The sequence below is a fragment of the Aulostomus chinensis genome, chromosome 13, assembly GCF_037954235.1.
Source record: "Aulostomus chinensis isolate RoL2024-O1b breed Wild chromosome 13, RoL_Achi_v1.0, whole genome shotgun sequence".
NCBI lineage: Eukaryota > Metazoa > Chordata > Actinopteri > Syngnathiformes > Aulostomidae > Aulostomus > Aulostomus chinensis.
Genome location: NC_141332.1, coordinates 25,322,070 through 25,342,411, shown reverse-complemented (window position 1 = coordinate 25,342,411; position 20,342 = coordinate 25,322,070). Strand labels below are relative to the sequence as shown.

Sequence of the window (20,342 nt, the reverse complement as noted above, 5' to 3'; positions counted from 1 at the left end):
CTTTCATTTTGACTTGAGACACTTAGGAGATGTTAGACTGATTTATGTCAACAGAGGGGAAATTAAAAGTGGTCCTTTTTTTTAAATTTTGATTCAGAGATAAGACTATTTCAGTGTCTGATAAGAGGTGGGGGTCGTGTGTCGAAGACATGCAGCCCTCACCCCTTCTCAAATGTTAGAGGAGGCATATTTGAGGTTAATTGTTCAGGCCTGCTTGTTTTTTGGAAAGGGGAACAATTAAGTTATCAGACCAGAGAACAGGGCCTGCTTACTCATTTCCAGGAACCTGTTATTTAATGTAATGCAGAGCCGTGCATAAACCTGAATACGTGAGCAAGACAAATGCAATAGGTGGCTCTATTGTATGTGTGACTTGGACGCTCTCTTTCTCTCTCTCTGTTTTTCCAGCTCAAACCTTGATCTCATTACACTCATTTCATCCAAATGTCTCTAATAAATGCCAGCGCATGAGTTCATGCCCTCATCCTGCCAAACAGATCAAGAGCAAAAATATAAGATGGCTGTCCAGTACCTGCGGAGAAGAGAGGAGTCAACAGTGAACTAACCTCAGCACGCTGTGTTCTGGGTTGGCTGGCGTCTGCCTCGATGGCGTACACATCCACCAGGTAGAGGTCGGAGCCTTGCTCTCTGTCTAACTCTGCGGCCGTCTGTATCACTCCACTGTGGCGACCGATGGTGAAAAGTCGTCCCACAGGTTTCCCGCCGCTACGCACCGCCACGATGAAATACTCCACTTTGGTGGCAGAGCCCCGCGGGCTGGAGGCATCCAGGGAGATGACGTTGGTGCCTGGTGGCTGGCCCTCTTTGAGGATGGTGATGTATTTGGGCTGGGTGAAAACAGGACCGTCAAGGCCTTGGAGGATGATGGTCATCTCAGTTCTGGAAGTCTTGCGTTCGCTGCCGTGGTCAGTGGCTGACACAGTGAGCGTGTACATGAGTCGGGATGGTACGAGCTGAGAGGCAAGACGAATGTCCCCGCTGTACCTGTCCATGATGAAAGTATCGGAGTCCCCTTCAACAAGCCCGTACTCCACTTCCCCGTTTTCCCCATCGTCAGGGTCAAAAGCCACCACTGTTGTCAGGATGGAGCCGATGACAATGTTCGGCTCTGCCACGAGGGCGTTCTGGGATAGAAAAGTGGGAACGTTGTCATTCAGATCTGTGACCCATATGGTGACATTTTTTAAAGCGAAACGTCGGAATTCAGCTGGCACCGCCTGGTCGGTGGCCTTGATTGTCAGCTCAAACAGATTGGAAAACTCCCTGTCGATTTCCTTGTTGGTGTATATGAGCCCGGTACCCGGGTCAATGCTGAAATGACTTCCTCTGGGAATCTGCTGAACAATGGAGTACTCCAGCTCGCCATTGATGTCGGCGTCTGTGTCATGAGCTGTAATCATCATGACTGAGGACGAAATGGGAAGATTTTCAGGGATGGATTTGAAAATGTCGCCGGGGGAAAATATGGGCGGGTTGTCATTAAAATCCCTGACATGAATAACCACAGGGATAGAGGAGAAGCGGGCTGGTCTGCCATTGTCCTTTGCAGTGATGTTAAGTTTGTAAAATGACTGTGTTTCATAGTCCAGCTTTTTAACCAAAAAGATGCTGCCGGTGTTGGGACTGATGCTGAACGTGCCGTGGTTGTTCGTGGCGGTGATGCTGTACGTTATGTCTGCATTCTGCCCAGAATCTGCGTCAGTTGCAGTCACAGAGGCCACCAACTCCCCGATCCTCATGTTCTCCAGGGCGTCCACAGACAGCGAGGATTTCGGGAAGGATGGAGTGTTGTCATTCTCATCCAGAATGCTAATGCTGAGCATACATGAGGAGGATAAGGGCACAGCTCCGGCATCAACAGCTATGATTTTCAGAGAATAGGAGGATGTGGACTCGTAGTCCAGCTTTCCGACTAAAGTCACTTGTCCAGAGCTGCTGTCAATTGTGAACTGTCCCTCCTCGTTGCCCTCGGCGATGTGGTAATGCACCAGTCCGTTTTTGTTCTCATCCACATCAGAGGCGGAGACCCGTAAGAGTTGGGTCATGTTTGGAGCTGACTCTGAAATGGAGGCCTGGTAAATGTCTTTGGTGAATTTAGGCGGGTTGTCGTTGATATCCTGAATGTAAACCTGCACTTTGGCTTGGTCTCTGAGGGGCTTGGGGAGACCCTGGTCTGACGAGATGACTGTGAAGCTGAAGACAGCGGCGCCTCTTTGTCTCATGAGTGACTCGCGGTCCAACTGCAGTGTGCTGGTCAACTCCCCGGTGATGGCGTTCAGCTCAAAGTTGGGCTGTAAAGTCTCAAATGTATATCTGACCTCACTGTTGGGGCCAAAGTCTTTGTCCTCAGCAAAAACCAAGCCAACTAGCGAACCCCTCTTCTGCTCCTCCTCAAAATGAAACACGTAATTAGTGCTGTTAAAGAGCGGACGGTTGTCGTTGACGTCGTCAAGAATCACGCTTACATTAACTGTGGCACTAAGCGGCTCCACGGCCCTGTCCGTGGCCACGACCACCAAGTTATACCTGTCCTGTATCTCTCTGTCCAACTCTGCTTTGATGTATAACTGCCCGTCTGGAAAAATACCAAACACATCACCTGTGTTGCCACCAACGATATCATACATGATCTCGCCATTGAGACCGGAGTCCTTGTCTGTCGCCTCCACTTTAAAAAAGCGGCTGTTGACAGGCTCCGACTCCAAAATGATGACCTCGTAGGAGAGCTGATCGAACACGGGCGAGTTGTCGTTGACGTCATAAACGCTGACGATGAGGACGAGACTGGAGGTGTGCTGGGGGACCCCCGTGTCTGACGCTTGCACCTCAATCTCATAAGAGCTTGTGGTGACCTCCAGCGGGCCGGTCAGTGTGATGAGGCCGTGCTTCTCGTGAATATGAAACAGGCCTTTGGGGTTTTGTTTGAGGCTGTAGACCACCATTCCATTTGTACCTTCGTCAGGATCTGAGGCTTTAGCCTGGAAAATGACGTGACCTGTGCTCCAGTTCTCCACGGCGCTCACATGCTCCACGCTGTGTATAAAGTGAGGCGCATTATCATTCAAGTCCTTCACAGTGATGTTAACAAACGCCTCCCCTGTAATCTCCCCAGCTCTGGCTACTACCTTCAGCTGATAAAAGCCCTGCTCCTCTCGATCTATCGGGCTCGACGCTGTGATCTGACCTGCGCCGTTCACAGCGAAAACCCCCCTCTGGTCACCTGACGTGATTAGATAGGAAATATTTGTGTTTAGATCCACAGTTGTGGCTGACACTGTCCCTATAACCGTCCCCACTCCCACATTCTCGAACATAACAAAACTGTAGCCTTTCTGGCTGAAGATCGGTGGGTTATCCTGTGTGTCTATGACAGTCACAGTCACAATGGCCTGGATGTGAGAGCGCAGGCCGCTGCCATCTGCTGCTGTCACCTGCAGTTGGTACGTGGTTTTCTCCTCTCTATCCAGGGGCACAAGCGTGGTTATTTTTCCTGTGTTACTATTAATGCGGAACTTGGATGAGTCCCCAGCTGTAATTATATATTTGACTGTGCCGTTCCGACCCAAATCGGGGTCTGTGGCTGAAACGGTGGTTGCATAAGAACCTGGGGGTTCGTTCTCTTTCACATTTGCGAAATACTGAACAGGGTAGAAAACTGGCCTATTGTCATTGATATCCCTCAGGGTGATGTTGACTTTTCCAACAGAGTGGAGAGGGGGGCTGCCTGTGTCTGCTGCCTGGATGTAGAGTAAGTAGGAGGCCAGATCCTCCCTGTCTAGCTCCACGGCTGTGCTTAATCGCCCTGACATGGCATCCAGGCGAAACAGCTCCTGGACACTGGCGGGAGTCTCTGCATCAAATGAGAACCGGATAGTTCCATTGGCTCCGAGGTCGTCATCTGAGGCAGACAGCACCACCAACTCAGTGCCGGCAGGAGAGTGCTCCACCAGGGAAACGTGATATGTGCTCTGCGTAAACGTGGGCACTTGGTCATTCACATCAGTTACGTTGACTATCAGTTTAGTGTAAGAAATCTTGGGCTGTAGCCCCTGGTCTTTGGCACTGATGTTGAGAACAATTTCAGATGCTATTTCTCTATCCAGCAAAGCGGCGCTAGTAACCAGACCACTGTTTTCACTGATGGAGAACCAGCCCAAAGCATTTCCAGACACAAGAGAGTAGCGCAAGTTGGCATTCTGCCCAGAGTCACCATCTGTTGCAGAAACCCCTTTAATGTAGCTGCCTTTCGGTATATCTTCGCTGATATCGACTCTGTAGAGTGTTTCTTGGAATATAGGGGGGTGATCATTGATATCATTCACAAAAATAACCAGACTGGCAAAAGAGGAGCGCGCCATAGGCTTGCCATTGTCCGACACAGACACAGTGAGGTTGTATGAGGAAATTCTCTCCCTGTCTAACACACTGGCCACTTTGATCAGACTCAAATTGGGCACAGGAGACGTGTGCACTTCAAAGTGTCTCTGCTCGTTGCCTCCTAAGATGGAAACAGATATGTTACCATTAGCTGTGGGGGAGTCGGAGTCTGAAACGGTGAGTAAAGCCACAACTGTGCCAATTTGTGCATTTTCATCAACAGAGGCAAATTTAGAAGTAGTTGGGAAATACCTGAACTTTACCACCGGGTCATTATCGTTCACGTCTAAGAGTTTAACAGTGGCCTCAGTCCTGCCTGACAAGGAGGGCACCCCATTATCAACAGCATGGATAGTCAGCGAGTACTCTTTCCTGCTCTCATAATCCAAACCCTCCTTTATGATAATAGTACCTGCTTTGGGGTCGATCTGGAAAGGTGTTCCCTCATCTAAAAAGTACCTGACCTCAGCGTTTGCGCCCTCATCCTGATCTGACGCTGTGATGTGCAGGATGCTGGAGCCCACTGCTGCATCCTCAAACACACTCGTCTGATACTGATCTTGCTCAAAAATAGGGGGGTTGTCATTTATGTCTTGGATAGTGACGTTCACTTGCAGGTAGCCAAACTTTTTGGGTTCTCCTTTGTCCTCCACTTCGATCAGGAGCTGGTAGAAGGGAGTGACTTCTCTGTCCAAACCTCCTGTTGAAACAAGGTGCAAGAATGCCCCCTCTCCACTAGGATTGACTGTAATATCCAAGCGGAATTTCCTCTGCTCATTGCCTTTCACTATTCGGTAGGTGGTGTGATCCACTCCGTTAGTTCCGATGTCTGCATCGGTGGCAGTGTCCAGGATCACTTGCCTGCCGCTGCTGGCGTCCTCCTTAAACGACACCACAATTGACGCGTCTGGAAACACCGGGGCATTATCATTAATATCCAGAACGACTATCCTGACCTCGGTGGGGTAGGTCGGCTGGCTGGACAGCACCACCACGTTGATGACATCACTTTGCAAAACCTCTCTGTCAATCACCGAGGAGGTGTAGATGACTCCCGTGGTGCCGTTGATGGCAAAAAGTTTGTGGTTCTCGCTGAAGCGGTACGTGAAGCTGGGCTTGGTCTCTATTGTGCCCACGTAGGTACCGATGGGCTGCTCCTCCAGGATCTGAAATTCTTGCCGGACTTGACTGGATGCTGAGTACTGCGACAAAGTCCATAAAAACAGCAGAACCAAATGAAAGCGGCCCAAGCTCCTACACGTGAGCGCCATGGTCAGTTCGCCAAGTCCACCTTTCTCAGACAGAGTCCATGCCTATGATGCATCAACTTTACTGAAGTTGTCACTAAAGCATTGTATTCCAGCACCGAGAACTAAACGGGCAAAGTGCAACGACGTCTCTTTCCACACTTTTAACTCCCAAAGTACTCCAGAAGTGTCGCTCCGCGGTGCGCAGGGCTCTCTTCCACCGCACTGGACTCCTTTGAATGGAGGGATCAGACAAGTTTCACTCCATCTCCCTCAAACTGCATTTTCCCCGGACGGTCTCTGTCAATAAGTTACCTTCAGACAGAAAAAGCAAAAGTTCCCGTCTCCTTGGAGATGTATCCAAAGTTCTGGGGGGCGCGCGTCAGAGTGTGTGCAGGCAGCGGAGCCTACGCACCGTCCCGTGGAATAACGGTGCAGGCGCTTCAGTCATATTGTGCTCAGGAGTCCCAGTAAGTTAGGACAAAGCTGGAGTTCGGCAAACTCCCTCCCATCACTGATCCCATTGGATAGCGGTGCTCCGAGCCGCCCTCCCACCGCCCTCCCCCCGGTCCATTGTGCTGCGCAGCCCCGGAGTCCCCCGCTAGTAGAGTAGCGCGTCAATCAAACCAGACAGGTAAAAGAGAACTGTCTGACAGAACCCAGAAGCAGATATTGCAGTAGAAATACCACAGTAATGATCAGTGGAGCTCAAAAATATCACAATAGCGAGTAGAAGTATCAGGAGATGAAACTGGACCTGACACAACGACTTTAAATTCACAGTTTGTTCGAACGGGAGCGTTTTACTCAAATTAAATGACAGATGGAATTTCAGAATATCATAAGAAATATAACAGAGTATGGTGATTTGTAGATAAAAATCAATATAAAATCATTTACCAAAGGTTTTTAATGACAGTAAACAATATGGTTGAGTGCTTAATTCCTGCAGAAATGGCACATAAATTTGTAGCCCCGTATTCAAAAATGATTGTTAAGTTATATGAATATATTCTAATGACTGTAAAGTAATTGTGTGCATTTGCAGCATAGAAGATACATAAGGAGAGTTTTATTATTCTACTGAAAATAAAGTTATGAACTGACCTCTGATCAACGCAGGTGCATTTGTTTCCATTTCAACCAAAACGAACGAAGTCAGGCAGGTTTGTTTGTTTTTTTTTTGTAAATTCTATTTTACTTTATTTACGCCTCGTGCCCTTAGAGTTCCTTAACCAAAAAGTAATAGAATAAACATCTCGTGATTAAAACGTGTCCAGTTAAACTGAATGTCACTTGCGCACACAATGGCAGACGCAGTGGATGTGTGACTGTTGTCGAAGCTGTAGGAGCCTAAACGTGGGTGAGTAGCACCACCTTGTGGAGGGATGTCGGTACAACCGCAACTTCACATGTGTGATGAATGTCCTGAGGGCAGCACGAGGCCCACTCTCAAGCATTTAATAACTTTAATACGGAAAAAATGTCGCTTAAATACAGTCGTTTTGTCAAATCTGATTTTTTTTGTTGTTGTTGTTAATTCTGAGCCATATAATCATGTAAAAGGATGTTGGCCCATAATTATCGGAACGAAAAACCACAAAGTAAGCAAATTAGGAATCTCTAGGAGACGATCTATATTTAAAATTCTCCTCATGCTGACCACATTTACCAAATGTTCTTTCTGTGAAACCAGCGATTAAATATAAAAAGCCAAGAATATGTAAGCCATTATTTTACAACGGTATTGGCAAGTTAAAGTTGAATACATAACACAGACGTATGTGATGAAGACACTCGGGCGCATGAAGGATGCACCGTTACATTGAATATTTAGGCAGATATGGAGTGTGTGTGCAGACTTGTTTTACTTAATTCTGGTGTTAACCGAGTTTCTGCTCTTGTGCAGCTTGATTTTACAGAAACAGCCTTTTTTGTTTTGTTTTGTTTTGTTACGGTGAAACTCAAAGAGTTTGTTGTCCAAAAAGTGTCTCTGCCTCCTCGTCCAGTTGAGTCATGTCAACTTCAAACAGAGAATTAACATTGTAGGAAAGTGGAGTGACCGTTTGTGTGTTTTCAGTGTCGATTTGATGAATAGAACATGCCCACTGTGGTGTATTCCTGTTCTCATACGTTAACATAAATCCTTACAAAATACTACTATGATATGATGAAGAAATGGAATGAAGCAGCGTTTCTCGTCGTCTGTGCAATAACATGCTAAAGGGTCAATACAACCCTGCTGCTCCGGGAGACCTAAGTGTTGCTCAAGTTTGCTACTTGATAAGTTGTGGCTTCCGTAATCAGGCGGTTGGCTGCCTGGACGTAAAGTAGGACATGAGTCAACGAGAGTAATTGAATTACAAAGTGGGCAGGCCTGGTGGTAGCTGCCGAGGCGGCGGAGCCTGACACAGATTCAATGTTTTGGTAGCAGACAGAACATCAAAGTAGATTACTTCCCACAGGAGACGTTTAGCTAACCTGATTACAACGGCTAAGCCAGGAGCTCTCAGGATGCTTTTGATACAAATATCAAGTTGTTGTTGTTGTGTTTGAGCTAATTCCCTCCTGCTGACTGATGTTTGCTCGGGCTGTCACTGATCCTAATATTCATTCTGACATGGAGCAGATGCTGATCCAAAGACCCACATCGACACTGGAAACATGCTAATACAGTAGCAGAAGGATGAAATCCAGTTTGTCACCATCAAATTAGTGTTGCTGTGCATCAAATCTTCTATCGATTATCGTTCCTGCTGATTCTGTCTTCTTCTGTGGTCTGAGGGGATTTGTTTTAAATTGCATTAGGAGTGCCCCACTCGGTGTCAGCCATTAGGCAGTAGCCGGTAGTTATTATATTTTTCATCGATACACTGAAACTAAAGGGGCATTTCTCAAAACTCCACTTGAATCCTGTGACCCTTTGACACGTCACATCGAAGCTGCATTATGAACAAATTAAGTTACATTGCATACAATACACATAGAATCCTAGAATCAGTTTGATCTCTCACTTCTTTCCATAATATCCATGACATCATCAGACAAATTTATTTCCTCATCCAAGCCAGAGAGTGCACCCCCGCCAAGGTGAGCTCGGCCAGGGCAAAGGTAAAGAAATGCCCTTTTTGTTATTTTGAGCAGTTCTGATCCCTGATTTAATGGGTTCCCCCTTGGCCGGTTCTCCAGCCTCCACCGAGTTCGGTCAAATTTGGCCTCGTACTTTTTGCACGGTCCTGCTTGCGGTCAAATGCCACTGAAAAACGTGGCCTCTGTGGCAGAAGTGTCAGGGAATCGCTCAGAGAGCCTAAGAGGAGGCGCTGATACGGAGGAGGAAGACGCCGTCGTCAAAATCCGTGCATCAACATTCACTGAGACAAAAGTAGGTCTGATGCGTCAGCGCTCCAGAACGTGATCCACACCAACTCCACAAGCTTAACTAATCAAAATACAAAACCTGAACTAATTTCATCAGCAACAACAAAATAAATAAATAACCAATGGAGAGGATTCTCGGGGGCTCGAAGACCTGAATCAGATTCATCCCTGACAGGTTCAGAGATGCAGCTAACAGCCTGAAACACACGCATCTCCTTCTAATGAAGCACCTGTGTCACTCACGTTGTGCTCAAAGGTTTTTCTAACACAATTAATGCGTTAATAGTTAAACTGCTACGCCGGCTTCTCTAATGCAGGTGTGTGTATTGTCATGTGTAATGAGTGCCATGTCTCTTTACAGCTAGGACGCTAATGCTAGCACAGCAGCTGCGCTACTGAAGGCCCTCTGAGCACATTTCTTGGATCAATCCTATTAACATTCTTTTGTTTTTCATTTATTTATAGCCAAAGCAGCATAAATTATTGGTATACACACACATGCCGAGCGATTTAGGGATTCTGTTTTCTGCTGAGGGCAGAGGAGCCACTGGCGGCAACGTGGAGAAAATGTGATGACAGCCCTTAACATTGGACCATGACACGTCCTGTATTTGTCACAGCAAGTCGAGCGACAGTCAGATGCGGCGCCGTGTGGGGGTAACGTTGGTGTTCTAAAATGAAATGACAGATGCAGGCCTGGTGTAAAAGCTAACTGCTACAGCGCCATCGCCAACCTGCTTCCTCATAAATTGTTGTGTTTGATAAACCGCCCCCTAGTGTTCAGAACAGAATTGCCGAGACGACAGAAACTCCACCTGATGAGGGTGAGCTGCTAACGTGGATTCCCACAGAGACGGCTGCAGAGATAGCAACAGCCCCTTCGCCAGCTTGAGGCCTGTTGGCGTGTTTTTTGCTAGCACGCCACCGTCTCTCCAAAATCTGCAAACCTGTTTCTCAGAGGCGGAGTGAACACATCAGAGAAGACGGCGAGCGACGCGACGGCTGCGTCAGTGGTGTCAAGGATGGAACTGGAGAGCTGGGAGTGTGTGTGTGTGAGTGGGGGGGGGGGGGGTTACCACAATGACCTTTGACCACCAAAATCCTTTCAGTTCATCATGTAGTTCTAGTGCATGTTTGTCCTAAAGTTGGAGGAATGTGTACGTGAGGTGAGATTGACCGTGACCTTTGACCTTTTGCCACCGTAATCTTTCTCCTACATACTTGAGTCTCAGTGGACAGTTGAGTCAAATTTGTGGGAAATTCCCTCAGGTCCTTCCAGAGACCACGGGCCGTACAGGCTTCCTTCCCGTCCACAAGGACCAGATTGGGCGAAGAAGCGCGCTTGCAGCGTCCCACCTTGCACCGATGCGTTCAATCTATGTCAGAGCTCAGTTAATTAGCAGGCAGCTGTCTTGTCAGTCAAGCATGGAGGTTTTCATTTTAGTTTTGATGATTACTTTTCTGAAGCTGTGTACGCATGCAAAACATGATTCTGAAAATGAACTCACAGTGAGATTAAATTAATTTTTGGCTCTGTTGGTAAACAAACATGTGGACCGAGCAACAGATGTCAGATAGAAGAGTGAAATCCCCTCACTAATATGACTTCAGACCATCAAAGGCTCATTCCGCCACTCCAAACACACAGTGAGAGTACAAAGCCTGGTCTCATAAAATCTATCAACATGCTGTAAAGTCAAAGCTCGGTCATAAAGATCAAATACGCCGGGAGATGGAAGGCCGCAGTAATCCAAAGCAGTCAGTCCTGCTCTCTCTTCAGCGGAGTGTTCGGAAATGGAATCCGACCTGAAGGAGCTGACAAGTGACGCAAAAAAGCCCAATCAGGCCCGGGCTTGATTAAGAATGAGGACGGCTAATGAGACGCTTATCATCGTCTTTTCATTTAGCGCCACTTGAGCACAGAATTCAATCCGGTCTCATCCTGCAAGGGTCAAACAACGTTTATGAGCAGGGTAACTTTCTATTTTTTTTTTTCACACATAGAATAGAAACGTTAAGTTCAGACAGAGGCAACTGGAGTTTAGTTGAAAAGGCTTTTAAAAAAAAAAAAAAAGTCACAAAAAAGGTTGTTGTAAGCCTCGGGGCTGTAGCAGTGAGCCAAACAATGCTGCCCTCTCTTCTAACGGAGAGAGGGTGGAAAGCCAAGCATTAACACTGACAGTGGATCTATTGCATGTCTGTATTTGTTTAACGTGCCTCGGACTTGTTGTCCCGGGGTTGGGCAGCGAGCGAGCGAGCGCTCCTGGCTCAGTCCAGTGTGCGCGCCTGCTCTTTCCTTGCGTGCGCCGCTTCTCCCAGTTTCCATCTCAGCGTGAGGAAATACATATCAATCAGTAAACGCCGCTCTGGATCGCAGGCGTAGTGTGAGATATCATTTGCACCAGCGCCCGCCAAACAAACCAAACAGTCTCTCATTATTGAGTGGAGGGATAACAACGTCAGCCATGTTTAAACCTGCAATTACAGCAGAAATTATTTGGATGACACACGCAGGAGGTTCAGTGTTTCTCTGGGTGGATTGAGGAGGGAAATTGGTGGTGAAATGATGGCATGGGATGGACTGGTTTACCCATCTGGCCTGTCAGAATCCCATCTTGTTTCATTATTAATTGTTATGACTAATAACGCTTCCAGCACAGTGCGACTTCCTGTTGGGTTTAACTGCATTATGTTCCAGAGAGAAATGTAACTTCTTCCCACTGATGAATCAGAGTGTGGGGAAAAGCTACCACGTTTTACATCATGATCATAAATTCAATCTTTAAGTCATTAAATATTTTCTATGCATTCACTCTGGGGCTCCATCTTTTACACTCTGGAACAAGAGAGAACATTGCATGTCTGGTTTGTTGATGATTAAGACTCCAACATCCAACGTGGAGGGTGAAGAGGAGCGCCGACCGTCTTATCACACATCATCAGAGCTGGACTCCTGCTCTCGACGCTGGACGGGAGAGAGATAGGCGCAGCCAGGTTCCAAGGTCAGAAAGAGAAACGTGGAAGGCGAACAGAGCGGATCCCAGAGACTATTGTTCACATCGGCTGAGAGGAAGCAGATCAACAATGTTCATTAAAATGAAGAAAGCCCTGTAACAATACACAACACACGAGTTTAGTCCTTTGATCGCAGAGCCAGAGCACCAGATTTTATTCTAAGCAGTTTTTTTTACTTTGTTTATTTCATTTTAAATCAGATTTGTGTCAGAAAAACACATAAATGTCACATAATGTAAATTCTATGGCGCTAAGCTTGCCACTTAACATACAATGCCAAACTTGATCAACAGGTGTCACTGTTGTATCATGTAATAGACACTGAAAAACCACTGAATTTGAGGTTGTTGTTTTTTTCTTAACAGCTGTTTAATCCTTAATCCACAGGCCTGTTTATAGCAGAGTCGTACTGATGGAAAGATGGAAAAACCAAAATATTATTGTGAAAGTCCAGATGGGCAAGCTGCATCTCCAATTCTCTCCTGGATCGAGCACAAGCCTGCAGTAGAGGGTCGAAAGCCTTATGGAGGAACATTAAAAACAAGAAATGGGTCCAGCAGCCCCGGAGCACATGCCTACGCCACAGTTCAAGTCATATTTCCACCACCTTTGGTGAGTCTCAGCAAATGTGGCTGGGTAGATTTTACCTAATCCTGCAGACAGATGCCTCAGCGCTGAACACTAATTCTTTGGCAGAGGTAACCAGAGGAACTGATCAAATGAAGCAGATGAACATTGTTCATTAGGGTTTGTCGACATCTTTCTCAGATAGTAAACACACAGAACAATTAGTTCACCTTTAACACCTCACCAAAAAAAAAAAAAACAGGGTAAATTCAGCCTCTTTAAATTAAGTTTCAAGTGACTTCTGTAATTTTCAACAGCCAAAATATATAATAATAAATTTTTTTAAAAATGGATATAAATGTCAGTTGAAATCGGTGAGTTTTCATATTCTCACCGTGCCAGGCTTCCTGCAGACTACCTCCCCTTTCACACAAAGCAAACAACTCCAAGAAATTGAAGTTAATTCAGTTTGGCCTCTCATAGATACACGCCACACCAGCAAATTGCTCTTTGCTCATACAGTTAACGCTGTGTTCCTCGGTTCCTTTGAAACCAATATGGAACTCAACACTGAGGCTGCAGAGGAGTGAGGAGGACAGTGACAAATTGCAGCGAGCTGGGTGTTCTTCATTAGATGTCACACTTGCACTGGATACTCATTCTGGGAAGTTCAGTTCAGTCCTGAGAAGCAAACCTCCAAGTGTAAAGGACAATTTCCAATGAAGTGTTTGCCCATTTTTTGGTGTAAATTCATCGATTTTCCACTAAAAAACGTGATTCATAATGCAAATTGTGACTTGGATTTGGGTCACATGGGTGATTTGTTCCTGCAAGCTACACAGATGTGACTGTGTGAATGTTTTCTGGTTAAACGTACGTTTCTCCCTGTGGTTAGCAATCACACATAGCAACGGTTTTGCTGATTTACTTCCACTCCTACTTCTTATCACCCGAGAGGTACAGTGGCACCTTTAGGGTTTCACTCTGGTAAAGACAGTATTCTTAAAAGAAATACCATAAATACCAAATGTCATGCTAGTTGCCACTTGAAATTCTTCAGCGTTTTGGAATGTCCAACTCCCTCATCTCAGAGTCGGTGAGTTTTTTTTGGTGAACGGCTGGACATGAGATCTGAGAGTTAACACGGCACCGGTACGAGGTGGATGAGGAACATGAGGATCCACACAGAAGTGACACAGAAAACCCAACTAAAATACAAACTCAGCCAATCACGCAACAAGAAGCGAGCGGGAGGACAGGACGGAGCGGACCGGAGACACAGGGAGGGTTGTGTTGGACGAGGACCGATTAACCAGGTAAAGCACAGGTGAAACACTTTAAAAAAGAAAAGTGGGAAACAGACACAGACAGGAAGCAAAAAAAAAAAAAGATGATGAAACAAAATAACTGTCCAAAAACTAAAGCTCACACTGTCCAGATGGGACGGTGCGGACTTTTCATTTGTTGTATTTCCTGAGAATTGAAAATGACAAAAAAAACAAAAAAAAAACAGCAACATCAACAACAACAAAAAGCCTGTGAGCAGTCAGACAAAAGGATGTCCGAGATACATCCTCGCTGGTTTCCACACTGCCGTGCTGCTGCTGCATAGCAGAGCTGTTTTGTTTTGTATTGTGAGGCCTTTGTCCTGTTGAAAATGTTGTTTGTGGACTTCTTTTTTTTTTTCGAGTAGCACCGGTCCAGACGCTGATGGGAGGATCAGGACCTCTCTGAACATAAACAAGCTCCCTCATCACAAATAAAGGTAATGACTTGGCAAAAAACAGGCAAACAAACAAACAAACAAACAAAAAGGTTTTATACACCACATCAGCGGGGAATCATTTTTAAAGCCGTGAAAATATTCTTGTTGCAGGAAACAGTACGTAGGAGGAAATATGATGCTGGTTTAATGAACCAGACTAATCGAAGACCTGAGCTGAACTCTGGGTGTGTTGGGAGGCTGATGGCATCTTGAGCTGAGCATCAGTTGGAGCTCCAACGCTCTGGTGATCTGCTCCAATCTGGCTGCTCGGATCAGTTGAAATATCTTACGCAAGACTGCACTGCTTTGCAATGAGTAAAAGAATAATACGGTCTGCTGTCTTCATCTGCAGGGTTGGGTGCAAATAGTTTGTTTGAAATATTCTTCATAAAATGGCACTTGAATGCTACTTTTCCGGGGGGCTTATGGAGAAGATGACGGTCACGGCCGAGTCCCGTCCCAGTTGCTCCGCTGAGTGACGTCACCACCATCAACTCTGGGTTCCCTCTTGATGTTGCGCTCACTTGTATCAAATATAATCCTTAATGAGGAACTTTAAAGGAAATATTTGATAAGATCATTCATTTTCAGTAACACTGGAATGTAACAGTTAATTTTATAAGTAGTGTTACCAGACACAGCAGTCATTGTCCAACCTATGCAGCCCCCTCAATTGTGAGCATAATGTGGTTAGTTTTAGGCACAGCAACCCTTGGCTAGACGAGGTTTTGGCTTGAAATGGACGGCGCTTTCATTTAAGATAAAGATCCGGCTCCTGTCGCAGCTGCTGCGGCTTTCTCTCCTCCGTAGCCTCCAACAGGACTCTACCTCTCCTCTCCTCCTCTCCTCTCCTCCTCTCCACCTCTCCTCTCCTGCAGTTCCCTATCTATCAATCCGTACTCACTTCCTCCACCTCCATATACAGTTTGTTCTACACATTTACTGATGTAATGTGACGTCCTACTTTCCGGTTGCCATAATTACTATGGCCACTAGATGGCAACAACTATCCCTACGGGATTGTGAAGTGTTTTCACAGTGTGTTCACATCATATCTGTTTGTTCCTCTGTGTGTGTGTGTGTGTGTGTGTGTGGGGGGGGGGGGGCTGCAACACTGGCAAGTGACATCTTATTCCGTGGAAATCTGTCATCACTATCTCGCAGACCCTGACTCCCTGCATAAAACTCAATATAATCATTAAAACTAATTATTTTGGATTCAAAACTGTGATGAATCTGCCCCACTGAGAGCAGGGAACAGAGGACAACCGTTGGGTCGGGTGATAGTTCCCTGTGGGGTTGTGGTGACCGTTTTCATGATACATGTAGCGCTTTGTTCATGTGACTACCGTACTGATTCATGGAGCTTTAAGTAGCTGATCCGAGCGTGTCTGCACTACTGTGTGTTGCTCATTGTGAGGTGGATAGATGACGGAGTGATTACGCCGCTATCCGTTAACTCAGATATTGTGTGAGCAGCTCTGCAGAGTCAAGTGTTTTGTCCCCCAGAGGCCATGTGAGAGTTGTGTATGATACATATTGCGTATCATATACAAAGTTGGGAGCAAAAAAGTGTATAAATCATTTACTGTACATTGAGCCACCTCTTTAAAATGCCTCCTGCAGTTCTATTATTACCAGGGGGATGGATTTCATGTTTGTCAAGGCAGAAAATAATAGCTCTGAAAGCATTACCATCATGCATGAAAAATGTGAAAAAGAAAAGCTCTGATAAAATGTGCTGACTGTGGGAGAGTGTCTACCTCCCGCAAGAGAGGTGTGTGGGGGGGGGGGGATCCTTTGATTCAAGTCCCTTGATTCAGTGATCACATATCATAAATGGTGTCCCCGGGGAGAAAAAAGAGCAGAGGTGCAGACGGATCCCCGAGGCACCCCATTAAGCAAAGTTCAACATCATAAGCATTTCTTAAATTTACACCAGTATCAAATGCACTGCTGCCCATGAAGAGCCTGGGGGGACACATCTCAAGTATGAATAGAGAGGTACATTCAGACTCAGGCCTTGGGCTGCTACTAGAAAAAGAGTTGAATCATGATAAAAACTATTTACAACATCGTTTACACCAGAGTGGGTTTGAAGAAGCAAAATAAACGTCCGTCTCCTGTAGGCCGCGACAGGTCAGGAACAAGCTTCGGACAGAAAGGTCTATTTAGTTTAGCTTGAAAGGGAAATGGGAAATTCATTAAACTGCAGGAAGCTGGTCCAGAAAATTGGCAAGCTCCTGTCGTGAGCTCCACTGAGGTCGGGAGATGTTCTGTAATTTCCGACCCCCATCTAATCTGTACAGCATGCTGTGTGGTGAGATTTAAACTTGGGGTGGTGGGTTGTTGCATTTGAACTACCTCATGTCTTCCTTGTCACGTCTGTAATTAAATATGCGATCCCAGGGAGACAGAGGGCTTCTGGTTAATAAAAAGCCTGCTTTGTGAGCTTACCCCCCCCCCTTTCTCTCTTTCTCTCTCTCTCTCTCTCTCCTGCCGTTTTAGTTTGCCGTTCTTCGGCAAAGTGACAAACCCCCAGACATACTTCGCATGGTATTTTAATGCCTGCAAACTTAATCTCTACATCAGCCAAGAACTGTATGTGCTAAAAGTGGGCCACATGAGTTTTCATTCAGTTGAACAATCTTGTCTAAATAATTCTAACAGACATCTACTTTCTTACAACCCAGGATGCAACACAGCATGTGGAAATATTAAAGAGGGTTTTTTTTTTATATCCTTTCAAACTGGGGGGTGCGTCTGAATGATTTTTATCAAAGTTTGGTTTTGCCAAAAGTCATTACCCTCAAGTTCTACTGGAACTTCCAAAAACACGGGTTTGGGTTTCAAGCAGCGATGGTGATTGACTTGTCTGAAATAATATTTTGTGGTTTAGTGCCTCTGTGGTGCGTGTCTGTCACACTGACCGTGACCTTTTAACCACCAAAATGTTCTCGGGTCATCCTGGAGCCTCAGTGGAAGAATTTGAAGGAATTCCCTCAAGGTATTCCAGAGATGCTGCGTCAAAAAGCAAACGACAGACGGACGAAGGCACAGACAACCTGGAAACAAGCAGGGTGGTGCTGTTGTGTTGAAGAGTAGCGACCTCTGCTGGTACAAGAGGTAAAAGCAGGTGCTGGTGCATTCAAACCTGGGAGCTGGCAGAGTGCTAACCTACTGTGACATGATTTGAAGTGAAACAACTGATTCTGACAAGAGTGAGGCAGAGAGGAAATATATTTTAACATGAGATTCAAAAAAACCTACAGTTCCATTGTGATAAGTATAGGAAGCACTTAACACTAAAATGCATTTACTGAGAATTAGCAACTAGCTGTTGTGTTCTGAAGTCTGAGCTAGCTTCTGGTACCTGAAAGTAACACAAAACGCCAGCAGTTTTGTGCACGTTCATCTCAGATTACACAGAGCGGACCCAGATGTACAGGCCTCGGGGAAGAGACGACAGCAGCATCACTCTCCTTTTTCACAAGTCGGTGTACCGTCTGAGCTCAAGCTACAAATACTGCGTGTTGTTTCATGTTTGGTTAAAGTCACTACAGCGCTTCCTTACGGTTCAGGGACGTTTGTTGTGTCGATACATGTGAAAGCTGCAGTTTGGACACAACAGAGCAAAGAACGGTCTTTTCCACGGACCGACTTGACTCACAAATATCCCTCACCTCGAGAAGCTGTACTCACAGAGGTGGTACGATGTACTCATTAGCATATTTGTTGCAGGCTAATTTGGAAGTGTAAAGTTGTGTAATTTCAATACAGATTGTAGGCACCAGGTTGTAACATATTATATGAAATACTGTCCCAGTGTTATACTGTATGTTTTAACAATGAGAGTAAATTAAGCTCCAACAATATGTGCCTTGCAGGGCCCCTGGCGTATATAACGGGCCATAAATCCCATTTTATCGCTCCTGCATTCCTGAGGATAAATGTCCCCTCTACAAAGCAGTATTAGGTATCACTGTGCAAACACTAAACCAATGATATCTCCTCCATCACATGCATCGCTCATACAGCATCTTTGTGATCAGGGTGGAGGGGAGGCACTGAGCTTTTATCTCGAATTTCATCTTTCTTTTATATGAATTCAAGAACCAGCCGGCGTCTGATTCGTCCCCACGCTTCACTGATTCAGGTTAATCACACTTCTACTACTACAGTAGTAATAACCCCCTATTCTTTCTTCATAAGCTTGAAGTGCTTGTCTAGAATATATATGTCATTAAAAAAAGAATTCTTTAGCGAATAGAACGATATCTTATTCCCCTTCCCCCCATCCCCACCCCCACCCCAACCCCTCTGAGTGGAAAATGAATTCTGGTGATGGTATCTCCATTCTGACAGCATTTCTAAGATCGTATTTCAGGTGGTACATGTGGTTGCCTTCAGCCCAAATGGCGAGGAAGTGGAATACATTCCCCACAAACTGCTGCTTCTTGTGCCATTTTGCTATCTCAACTTTCATCTGCTGGATAACGCATGCCGGTTGGTTACAGTGGAGGTTGCAGTTTCGATTAAAAGGGAAATGTAGTGTTTATCATATCTGCCCTGATGCCTGCTGTGTCGTATGTTTCTTTGGGCACAAGCTCAGGCCGTTCATCAAACCTGCCATAACCGACTTGTACTGGGTTTGTATTGTCAACCCAGTAAATGATGTGTGACTGAGGCTGTCTCAGAGCCCTGAACACGCACATGCTACATTAAAACCATGGTTACCGCCTCTTTCTTTTTCCTACCGCCTGCTCTGAATTAGCGCCAGCAACCTCTGAATAAATCTTTTATGGTTAGTTTTAATGTCTTTTACAAACCACATTTTGTGTGCATATCACAATATGGAGGAAGCATTTCCATATTTCTCACTCGCCGTCTTCTACTTCCTTGCATTTCGATGGCAATATATTGTCTCAGCCGTATGGGATCCCAATGCTCTACATCGTACCAGAGACCGGTGACAGAAATGTAGCTCACTTTATCGTGCACTTCCATCCTTGCGGGTTTGCAAAAGATACAAATTAGTAGGAGCAGAAATGCTGAAAATGCAAAATCTTGAAGTTGTCAAGTATAACAAAAACAAACAGAGGTACCTGAAAAGCTCGTACATCCGCCAAGGCAATTGATGTCGTCAGATGTTCCCCAATCCGAGTTATATACTCCAACCAAATGTCATCAGAATCCATCCAGCGTGGAGTTCTCCTGCGAGCATCATCACGTTACATCATCGGCGGGGTTACATATGAGCCCGCGTTCTCATCCATAAAATCTACAGTTTTATCAGGATCCACACACGTTCAGTTTGCACTTTTTATAATGTGTGTGACTTTATGGTGATATGGTTGAGCAGTTTCCAAGAGACTGGTGAAAAGTGCCCAAATTCACCATAACTAAGAATGATCTTGGACCTGCCTCACACTATAAAGTCCCATCCTCCCAGCAAGATCCAGAAAAACTGGGCAGTCGTTTTTGCACACTCCTGCTAACTGACAGGGGACAGGAACGATGATTTAGCTTCTTATTTCTCCGGATGTTAGCTGCTAATCTGAGCAGCAAACAGCATAACCAGCTAACTAGAACCAACAAGCAGGAGAGGAGATGGGTTTGAAGCTTACTAGGAAATATTGGAGTGATATTCTAAACTGAGGGGGAAAAAAGTGATGATATGTGATATCTCCAATCTTAACACAATTTATTGAGAGAATAACGACACAGAAATGTGAATGTTTTTCTTCTTGTCATGTCAATCATCCCTGAATCAAACTCTCCTCCTAACTTCAGTCCTCCATCAGTGAGCCCGGTTCAGAGCTGTCATTATTAATGGATGGACTCGGGCTGCGAGCCAGCAGTCATTTTCAACTCTGCTGCTCTAAGGAATGACTCACAATCGGCTCCGGCGAGGTAACTGTCAGCACACTAATCTCAGACTTTTTTAATATAATTAAAGGAGAAGCTTTCAG

At 45.6% G+C, this 20,342-nt stretch overlaps 1 protein-coding gene across 3 annotated transcripts in view; it reads right to left on the bottom strand.

The window, feature by feature from the left end:
- Positions 1 to 6,072, bottom strand: part of fat4 (FAT atypical cadherin 4) — a 115,209-nt gene extending 109,137 nt beyond the window's left edge. For all 3 annotated transcript variants that reach the window (XM_086222287.1, XM_086222288.1, XM_086222289.1), the window contains exon 1: positions 567 to 6,072. In XM_086222287.1, coding sequence (XP_086078413.1) covers positions 567 to 5,669 — 5,103 coding nt within the window. In that variant the 5' untranslated portion in view covers positions 5,670 to 6,072. The remainder of the gene's footprint in view (positions 1 to 566) is intronic.
- Positions 6,073 to 20,342: the final 14,270 nt, after the last annotated feature.